The following is a 10,238-nucleotide window of genomic DNA, read 5'->3' as shown; positions in this document are numbered from 1 at the left end:
GGAGTAGGTGGGCTCTTAAGCCAACGCCTGGTGTCCTTATAAAAAGAGAAGACAGGGAATTCCCTGGCTGTCCAGTGGTTAGGATGCCCGCTTTCACTGCCGGGGGCCCGGGTCCAATCCCTGGTTGGGGAACTAAGATCCTGCAGGCCGCATGGTTCCGGGTTGGGGCTGGGGAGAGAAGACGGAGACCCACAGGGGGAAAGGGCACATGAAGATGGAGGCAGACACTGGAGGAGCGATGTGCTTACAAGCCAAGGACTGCTGGTCACCAGGTGCTGGAAGAGGCCAGGAGAGATTCTCCCTCAGAACCTCCAGAAGGAACCAACACTGCTGACACCTGAATTTCACACTTCTGGCCTCCAGAACTTAAGAGGATAAACGTCTGTTGTTTTAGCCACACAATCTGTGGGCTGTTGTTATGGCAGCCCTGGGAAACTGCTACAGTCTCCAAGATAATTGTCAACTGAAGAAAGCAAAGAACAGAACGGTCAGTACCTGGGCCGTGCTTTGCGGGAGCGTGGATGTTCCCACGTGCTGGGACTCGCCTGGGACGTGCCGGGAGGGGTGCACGGCTGGGAGGCGAGGACCCGGTTTTTCTCTTCGCAGCATAGCCTGGGTTCCGTTTGCATTTTTTACTTTGTAATGTTAATATAGTATTCATTGCAAATAAAACAAGTAAAAATTCAAATCAGGGAGAAAATAAAGTGTCAAAAAATCCACACAAACCCTACACCTCTCCCAAGCCCTCCTCCCGCCTGAGTCTTTGGTAACGTTTAACCATCGCAGCATGGATGGGAGTGGGGGACCCTGGGCTTTAGCAATTGCCTGGTTTCTTTCAGAGGGAAGAGAAGTGAGGGAGAGGCCAGAGGAACCTCACGGGGGAAGGAGCTGCTGCCTGGGACACGGGGGTCAGGGGGAACACCGCTGGGTTAACAGAGCCTGTGACGTGTCTGAGGACACCCTGCCCGGGGTCACCAGCCAGCCCCTTCCCACCCTCCTGTCCCCGGAAGCTGCAGACAAGCCTGACGTCACAGGCTGATGCTGGGGATTCAACGGGGTGTGAAGGCCCAGGAGAGCTGGCCCGTCCTGCAGCGGAAGCTGGGCCCTCTCCTGCCTTCCTCTGCGGGCGGGCGGGGGCTTCTGGCTCAGCAGTTGGAAGGAGCATCCAGGCTGTAGCTGTGGAGACTCAGCGTGTCCAGGATTGACTGCAGGAGGCTGGGCAGAAGTGGGGGTGGGCAGACATGAAGACACTCCTTTGGCAAGCGAGGCTTCCTCCAGGAAGCCCTCTCGGACCACTTAGGTTGGGCTAGGTCTAACCTCAGAGGGACAGGTCCATTCGCCCTTCAGAGCTCCACTCAGACCTCCCCTCCTCCGGGAGGCTGAGTCTGGCCTCAGCTCGTGTCCCCTGAGCCCTCCCACCTCAGTACTTGCAGAGAGCTCCTAGCACAGGTCGCCTGCCCTGCCCAGCGGGAGGATGGCTGGGGCCCAGGCCTCCCATCACCCGGTCACAACAGTCACGGAGAAGCGCTTGCTGCCCGGCTGCGACTGTGCTCAGCATGTTTGTGAGCCGTACTCCCTTAATCCTCACGCCTCCATTAGCCCCATTTTGTAGATGAGGAAACCGAGGGTCTGGAGGTACCCCGTAGCTGGCCCAGGTCAGGCAGACCACCACCATGCTGGCCCCTCTGACTCGTGTCGGGGTGGGACTGAGACCTCTTCCTCTACGATACACAAAGCCCCGCTGTCTTAAAAAAACAAAGAACACTTTATTCCCTTGGCGGTTTCTGTACAACAATGATGCCACAAGGTGGGAGTCCTGTCCTTCCTTGAGCACAGCCTGCCTCCTGGGAGAGCTTATCACTTTGCCCAAGAGGCTGAGCGCCACTCGGGGCAAAGGAGGCCACAGTCACCTCCAACTTGTGCAGAAGCATCCTCCTCCCCGCCTATTCCCACGGCCATGATGCACTGGATGCGCCCGGGCTGCCCTGAGCTCACACCACAGCCCCGCTTCTAGTGACAGCCCCTGGAGCGTGGGCTCAGATGCCCTTCGGCCTGGAGAGGCCCAAACTGGCGGTACCTGTGCCCACTTACAGGCCCTGCGATGATTCACAGGGACACGAAGCATTGAGGTTGCCTGGGAAAGACACCATTTCCTGGGGAGCCCTGGTGTTGGTTCCTGGCCGTTGGTAGTGGGCCAGAGCCCCAGACATCCGCTGACCCACGTCCCCATTTTACAGATGGGCAGCCTGAAAGCCCAGAGGGTGAAAAGACTTCTCCTTGCCATGGCTGTATTTACCTGTTGAGACCTCCCCTCCCACTGACCTGTGCCCGCTCCCCCACCCTGGCCCCTAGGCCAATACGGAGCTTCCAGAAGGTCTCATGGCTTCTTAGTGGTCCCCCAGATTACCCTCCAGTGGGAGCGTCAGGGGTAGGGGTATTCCCAGCCTTGCCACATGGAGAAGCTGGAGTGCACTGGCAGAGGATTCAGTTCTATGACACCAGGAGCCCCTGAGCTGCCTCTCTGTCCCTAACACAGACTGGACAGGTGGCCGAGAAGTGTCCCGAGAGCTCCGCCAGGTGGAGGATTTGCAGCGTTAGCGAGTCGCTGGCAAGCTCATGGGTGGGTCATCAGAGACCCCATGGTGGTGTGGCTGGGATCCCAGGAAAGGGCTGGCGTGATGGCTGGGTTTCTGGAAGACTCCAAGTAACAGCGCCAGGCTGGGCGCCGCAGGGGCATCATCTCTGAGCTTCCTGACTGTACAACGTGGGCATGAGGATCCCCATTTCACAGAGGAGAAAACCGAGGATGTCAAATTTGTGGCCAGGGTCACCCAGCTCGGGCGTGGAATTCAACCCAGGTCTGATGGAGTCCACAGCCCACGGGGTCTGGGAGTCCGGTGCAGGGCGGTTGGCGTCAGGGGCCCAATTTATGTCTAGGCTGCGTTTTGGAAAAGCGGCCCCGGGAGAGGTCGGGCCCTCTGGTGCCGGGGGCCCCGGGTGTCACAGGCTGGAGGGCTGGGCCAAGGCGGGCCCCGCCGGGGCGGCGGGCACGGCATCGCCCTCGGGCCGGGCCTCCTCGCCGCGCGCGTAGCTGAGCACCACGGTGACGGTGGCGAAGGTGGCGGCGTTGACGGGGAAGGCGCGCAGCAGCGTGGAGGCCAGCCCGCGCGTGAAGACGCGCCAGCCCTCGGCGCGGTAGCTCTGGCGCACGCAGTCGAGGATGCCCCGGTAGCGTGGGGCGCCCCGCAGCCCGTCAGCCTGCAGCCGCGACTTGACCACGTCCAAGGGGTAGGTGGAGAGCCAGGACGCGATGCCCGACGTGCCGCCCGCCAGCAGCAGCTTGGGCACCAGCAGGCGGTCGTCCGGCTCGCAGCCCAGCACGCGTGTCAGCGTGTCGTAGGTGAGGAAGTAGACGCCGAAGCTGGGGGTCTCGCGCAGCAGCGTGGACACCATGCCCCGGTTGACGCCGCGCAGGCCCTCCCGCCGGTAGACCTGCGCCAGGCAGTCCAGGGGCCCGCGGTAGGTGCGGGCCGGCCCCGCCTCCTGCAGCTGCAGCCGCGTCTTGGCCAGCTCCATGGGGCAGCAGATGACACACTGGATGGCGCCCGCCGCCGCGCCCGCCAGGAACTGGTTCAGCGGCGAGTCCCGGCCCAGGGCCCGGAGGGTGTTGCCCTGCACGCCGAACACCAGCGCGTTGATGAAGGTGAGCCCCAGGAGGGGCGAGCCCAGGCCGCGGTACAGGCCCAGCACCTGCGGGGCGCACAGAGACGCGTCAGGGGCGTTCCCGCTTGGAGTCCGGGGTTGCCCAGGCCCACCTCTCCAGGGACCCTCCATGCAGCTGGCGGCTGCCCCGGCCCACCCTAGCGGTACACGAGGATCAAGAAGAATTTTAGTAGAACCGAAGCCCTCAATCTGAGAGGCCTGGGCACTTGCACCCTGCCATTCGCAAAGCCCGGATTTGCCCGACAGTTGCCCCGACGCCTCTTCTTCCAGCTCTGTGGTCTGCGGACGGCAGCATCCCAGAGGCTGGTTCCCCGCCACACCCCCACCGGCCCCAGGCCACTCACGCCTTCCTGCTTGATGATGGCTTGGAAGCAGTGCAAGGTCCCTCGGTACTGGGGCTTCTCCACGCTCTGGACCTGGAGCCGCACCTGGAAGGAGGGCCCGGTGAAAGGCGGGCTAGTGGAGCCAGGACGCCCAGCTCCCCGGGGCCAGCACTCAGGACACCCGGGGAGGCGCTCTCCAGGAGGCCCGAGGCCAGACCCAGAAGGCAGGGAGCCAGGGAGCTTTCTGTGGCTTTAGGAGTTCCGGGGGGGGGGGGCAGGGCTGGGTGTCTGTGCCTCTTCAGGGAAGGCTATCAGCGGGCAGTCACAGGGACAGCCAGCTGCAGAGGGGCAGGGGTCCTCAAGACCCCTGCTTCACTATCTCTGCACCGTGTAGTGACAGTGGGGCATGAGACATCTCTCGAGACCTCCCCACCCTCCCGGTAGCAAATCGTGGCCGACGCCAAAGGGGCTCAGGATCTAACATCCCACCACGCACTCCCTTCATCAGGGGCTGGCAGCGCGCAATGGGCACTGAAAGTGAGGAGCCTCGGGCCTCGTGGGCCTTCTGCTTGGTTTCTGCCAGTGCCCCCCGGTGAGGGCAGTGGTCATGAGTTAGTAAAGCGGTGACAGGAGAGCAGCTGGCAGCCTCCTTGGGGACCGTGTCAGCAACTCTGGGGCCTGGGGGATCAGGCTGCGCTGCCCTTGGAGCCCAGCGGGCCAGAACCTCACTGTGAAAGCGTTCTTTGTTGACCGAGAGCTTATCTCTGTCCTTGATACGCAGGCCCCACAGTGCAGAGCAGAAGCACATTTCCTGAACTCCGAATCCGTGTCACGCGGGTCGGGGTGAGCTAGGTTAGGTCCCATTCCGGGAGCTGGTCTCCGGCTCTGACTCAGAGATTATCACCATTACAGGCATAATCACTGGTTGAAGTGGGTTCGGTCACTCCCATTTCAAAGGTGGGAAGACAGGCTCGGAGATGTTTTGCAGCTCGGTCAGGCTGTCCACTCCAGGGACCTGAGTGGCTGTGTTGGTCGGGGCCAGGGTGGGGTAGGGGTGCTGGCGAGTGCACTTACAGGAAATGTTTTGTAAGAAAGAAAAGAATATACCATCTCGGCACACGAGGACCTCAGCCAACAGCTGGCAGACACTGCTCTGAGAGGCAGCTGACCACCGAGGGCACCCTGCGACGTTCACCCCAGCACCCCTCCCTGCCCTGGCTGCCAGCTCAGAGGAGAGAAGCACAACCACTCGATGAACTTGGAGAACATATTAACACCATGAGCTCTGTCTCAGGTTGTTTTCTGTGATGGGAGGCTCTTCATTTTCCCTTCAATGTTCTGGGGTCTCTGGGGGACTCTCTCTTCCTCCTGTGGTCCCCCGACAGTGACACCAAGAGGGCTGTGTCAGCAGACATGACCTGAAACGGAGCTGCTCCCTCCGAGGCTGGACTTTCAGATGCCTCGGGGGAGTCTTTTAAGTCTTGACAGGATGTCATTTGAGGACTGAGGGACCCACCCCTGGAAAAGTGGTCATTCGCACACAAGCCCCGGAGGCTCCCAGCTCCCCGACGGGGCTGGGAGACCCCACGTGAAGACTCCCTGATCCAGAGGGGGCTGATTTTTCTCAGCCAGCCCCCAGGGCTCCCACCCCAGGATCTGGGCTGGGCCCAAGCTCACCTCACACCCTCCCTGTCCCTAGCTGGGGAGAGATCTCTGGGGCATGGGGGGTGGGGAGGGGCGTGGCGTGGCGGGGTCCAGGCCCAGGGTCTGATTGTGGGGGGCGGGGAGGGGGGAACGACAGAGAAGAGAAGCGTTGGGTTCACCTGGTCTGTACTTACTAGCGCTCTCCGGGGTGAGGCTTAACGCTCATCTACAACAAAGTTACATTTTGCTATGGATGGAGACAGCCCCTAGCTCAGAAAGTAAAGGCGGTTAAAGCAACACAAAATTTCAACATCACATCCAGGCAGGGACCCCGGAGGCCAGCCCCCAGCCTCCCCGCCCCCTCCCCTGCCCGGGCCGGCTGTTCCCTGGTGAAAGAGGGCTCAGACACGGTGTCCCTGGTCACTGTCACATCCAGTGACACAGGACAGAAAATGGCCTTCCCACAGAAACATGTGCGAAGGCGGTGTGCCTGCGGACAGCAGCTGTGATTCTGGGTGCAACAGAGGAAAACCAAACTTTGGACTCAGATTTTAGCCCCAAAGACCTGGAGGAACAAGCTGCCAATGTTGCAGCCATAAGACAGCGTGGATGGGCATGGAGCACGGGTGTCCCTGCGCGCATAAGGCAGCGTGGATGGGCATGGAGCACGGGTGTCCCTGCGCGCATAAGGCAGCGTGGATGGGCATGGAGCACGGGTGTCCCTGCGCGCATAAGGCAGCGTGGATGGGCATGGAGCACGGGTGTCCCTGCGCGCATTCCGGAGCCCAGGTCCGAGTTCATGAGGTTCAAGAGGTAAAACAGACCACAGATGAGAATTAGGATGGTGGCCGCCTGGAAAAGGGGAGGGCAGAGGTGTCAGGAGGGGAGGGGGGCTTCGGAGGGACCGGCCTTGTTTCTTCTCCCAGGTGTGTGCTTCACGGTGATTCATAGATTCGTACACGGAGCGCGTGCGCACATTTCTCTGTGTGTGACACTTCAATTAAAACAACCACCGCAGAGCTATGAAGTAAATCCCACCTTTGCCAAAAGCAAGCAATATATATGGGCCTGTGTACATGTCTGTTTTTTGGTAGAAATCATTAACAAGGTTTGGGGGAAAGGTTACATAAAGGACTGTTGTCTTTTTGTTTTCTTTTTAGTTTATATGTCTCTGTTACGGAGAACATTTTTTATGACCTACATTACTTTTGTAATAGAAAGTCAACGAAAAAAATGTGTATGTACCCGATGATTAAAAAAGCCATCAAAAAAAAATCACGTTTCCCAATTTTCTTTGAGAATGCTTAACTTTTATAATGGAAAACAGTAAAAAAAAAAAAAAAAAGGCCATTGGTGATAGAGCATTAAATCAAACCAAATGAGTGTCTCTAGAATGAGCACAATTTAATGGTACCTGAGCCCATGGGTGGGACAAGAGCGTCAGTGGTGACTGCTGGGGGTGGGTTTTCTCTCCCTGCAGAATAAAAAGCTTGGCTTTTTTTTTTTTTTTAAGAAGGAAACAATGTAAATATTTTAATAAAAACAATCCCACAGCATTTATTGTCATCTGGTAATAACATAAAGGTGAGCAAAACAATACGAATAAATGCTTTAGAACTACACTTCTAACAAAGGACACCTGAAAACACTGTATTGCCTTCTCAACAATTTCTCACTTCACTGATCATCTCTAGTTGGAGACACTCTGGAGCACAGTAATGTTATCTCCTTTCAGCGTGATCCGACTCAGCTGTTTTCTTGACTTTGTTTTAGCATGAATCTCTTCTGCATCATCTAATACGAAGTTCATATACTCATCAAAACCAGTGATACAGCCCCCTATCTGCATATTCACTTGCTCATAAAGCCACACCTGAATCCCAGATTTTGCAAGCATCGGACGATAAGATCAATGGGATGCACCTGCACCTTCTGCACCTTCCGGCCCCGGCCCCGGTACGCCATGGTGGAAGTTCACAAAGACACACTACCCCGCACACCAAGAGCTTGGCTTTTTAAAGACAGCTTTGCCCAGATGGGATGCTGGTGGGCCACGGTGGCAAAAACACAGTTCCAAACGGATCTCCTCAAAGCCCACCCTCCAGGTGCCAGGTAAGGTGGGGGGAGAGGGGTGTCCCGGGGGCAGGAACCCAGTGGGGCAGAGGCTCCTGTGCTCAAATTACTGCCGGGGGTGCTGGTCATGGTTCAGAAGGTCCGAGGGAGCTAGAGACGCCAGAGCAAAGTGCCCCCCAGCCTGGCGGGCCCGACTGAGGGCCGGGGGCGGGGAGCTGCAGAAGGCCTGGCCAGGCCTGGCTGAGTCCTAGCTCAGAGAGGCCTCTGCAAAGCTGGGCTGAAGAAGTGAATCGGAGACACTTCCTGGCTGGATGCAGCTCTGAGAGGCATTCACAACACATGAACACGCGACAGAAACACAGCACGACGTGGACCCTGCTTGACTGTCCTGGGCTGCTCTGGCCCGTGGGCAGGCCCCGGGGGGTGGCCAGCTGGGCAGACACCGGAAGCCGTGCGGACAGGCTGCCCCAGCACCTCACTCTCACAGGTCCATATGGGGGCTCAGGGGCTGCTGAGTGGCCAGAAAGCCCGGCCTTTCCAACTCCTCCCCAAATGCGCTGAGTGGCTTGGAAGGAATAAGGAATTCCACGACCTTCGGAACCAGCACTTCACCCGGCACAAACTGCACTGTTGAGCACCGGGCCCAAAGGCCTCAGTAATCTTGCCAACCCCTCACTGTGCAGGTCAGAACTTTACCCAGAGGTAAAGTGACTGACCCACAGTCCCATGACAGATCAGCCGGGCAGGGGGCCCGGAGCTGCACAGGCCCAGGGACAGACTTATTTTTTTTGGCAGGGGGTGGGGTGGGGGGCGGGGGAGACTTTGCTGAGTGGCTTGAGGGATCCGAGTTCCCCGACCAGGGATTGAACCTGGACCCTCAGCAGTGAAAGTGGGGAGTCCTAACTACTGGACCACCAGGGAATTCCCGGGACAGACCTTTTTAAAGTCAGAGCCAGTGCATAAGGCAGGGCCCTCACGCCTGTGCTGGAGAAAATCCCTGCCCTAGTTCACAAGACTTGTTCTCAGCCCAGGAACACCTGGGTTCCTGAAGAAAGAGGAGACAGGGAGTCCTCTCAAACCCACCTAGGGCTGACGTCCTCGCCTGCGCTCTGCCCTCGCCCCCCTGGGAAGAGATGCCAAGTTCAGTGTTCACAGCGGGACACCAGGTCTGGCCGAGTGCCTGCTGCTGGCAGCTCACCGGGCTCCCAGGGGAAGCCCGCAAGGAAGGGTCCTGACGTGGCTACAGCTGAAGGACCAAAAAGCCCCAGAAACGGGGGAATCTTATTTGGGAATTTCCAACTGGGTATGCGGACTTCCTTGGTTTCCGTTGAGGTGCTGGAGAACCTGGGGCCCGACGACGTGCCAAGGTGTGGGCTCGCAGAGGGGAACTGGGCGCCGGCCCCGGGGCCATGCTCAGGAGCCACCAGCACCCTACAGGTGCACACCAGCCCTCGGGAAACGACTGCTCAGTTTCTCAGCCCTGATCACCACCGCTCTGTGAAGATCACGGTCACGGGAAAGGCTGACAAGGTTTGATTTTTCTGCATTTTCTCCCTGAACTTTCTTTCTTTTTCAGGAAGCTGTCTGGAGGAGTTCTGTGTAAAAACGGGGGGTGGGGGTGCCCCTTGCTCTGGGTGGGAGGAAACCTGTCCTTCGGCCCCTCAGTCCCAGCTGGCCAAGCCCCAGAATGGAGCTCCAAGTTCAGCCCCAGCTGGGAGACTGCAGGGACAAACCTGGGAGGAAAGGCCGACTTGGCCCGGTGGACAAGCTGCCTCTCACCTGGGCAGCAGGGAGAAGAACCCTGACTCTACCTTCATTCTAGAACCTGTGGGAGGACCTTGGAAGGGCTCCCAAGGTGGTGCCCAGAAAGGGGGGGCCAGCCACCAGGACGCTGCAGGCCGCCCTCCAATGTCTGTGCCTCCACGAGGGCCTGAGAATAAAACCTCGACGAGAGACTCACCTTGACCGTGTCAAACGGGTGTCCCACCAGCACACCTGCCACACCTGGAGGGAGAAGGGAGGACGTGTGACCCAGATGCCTCGGAAACCGCAGCGTGGGGCACGGTTCTGGCAAGGACGTGCCTGGCACATCCGGAGAGCCCCTTAATCCTCCGCGTGAGGGTAAGTGAGGGTGACCGCCCCGAGGTCAGGCCAGCACCTGGCCAGCTCAAAGCTGGTGACCCTCCCTCCGCCCTGCTGCTCACTGCAGGAGCTCCCCCTTGGGAGGCTGCACGTGCCATTTCTAAGATGCGCACATCACTCCACATGCCTGGCACGGCTGGGGGCTCCAGGGCTCTGGACTTGGGGCCGGCCCCTCGCCCAGATTTGAACTTTCCCTGTCATTTACCAGCTGCTCGAGCTCACAGAGAACTCGGTGTCCGAGCATCACTCTCCACCTGTACAGGTGTGAAGATCAACCTCCCCAGGGCTGCTCCTGGCCCCGAAGTGCTGACCCAGGACCTGAGGCGTTCATGC

General features: G+C 59.0%; 1 protein-coding gene and 1 pseudogene across 2 annotated transcripts in view; both read right to left on the bottom strand.

The window, feature by feature from the left end:
- Positions 1-1,746: 1,746 nt before the first annotated feature.
- SLC25A29 (solute carrier family 25 member 29) overlaps positions 1,747-10,238 on the bottom strand; it is a 13,379-nt gene continuing 4,887 nt past the window's right edge. For both annotated transcript variants that reach the window (XM_067725837.1, XM_067725828.1), the window contains 3 exons: positions 9,724-9,767; positions 4,068-4,151; positions 1,747-3,750 (listed from right to left, as the gene is read on the bottom strand). In XM_067725837.1, the coding sequence (XP_067581938.1) occupies positions 3,001-3,750; positions 4,068-4,151; positions 9,724-9,767 (878 nt within the window). In that variant the 3' untranslated portion in view covers positions 1,747-3,000. The remainder of the gene's footprint in view (positions 3,751-4,067; positions 4,152-9,723; positions 9,768-10,238) is intronic.
- The window catches only part of LOC137218637 (small nuclear ribonucleoprotein E-like), an 8,115-nt pseudogene continuing 4,855 nt past the window's right edge, over positions 6,979-10,238 (bottom strand).

Source organism: Pseudorca crassidens, chromosome 1 (assembly GCF_039906515.1).
Source record: "Pseudorca crassidens isolate mPseCra1 chromosome 1, mPseCra1.hap1, whole genome shotgun sequence".
Classification (NCBI taxonomy): domain Eukaryota; kingdom Metazoa; phylum Chordata; class Mammalia; order Artiodactyla; family Delphinidae; genus Pseudorca; species Pseudorca crassidens.
The sequence above is the reverse complement of the archived record's forward strand: the minus strand, read 5'-3'. Positions and strand labels throughout refer to the sequence as shown.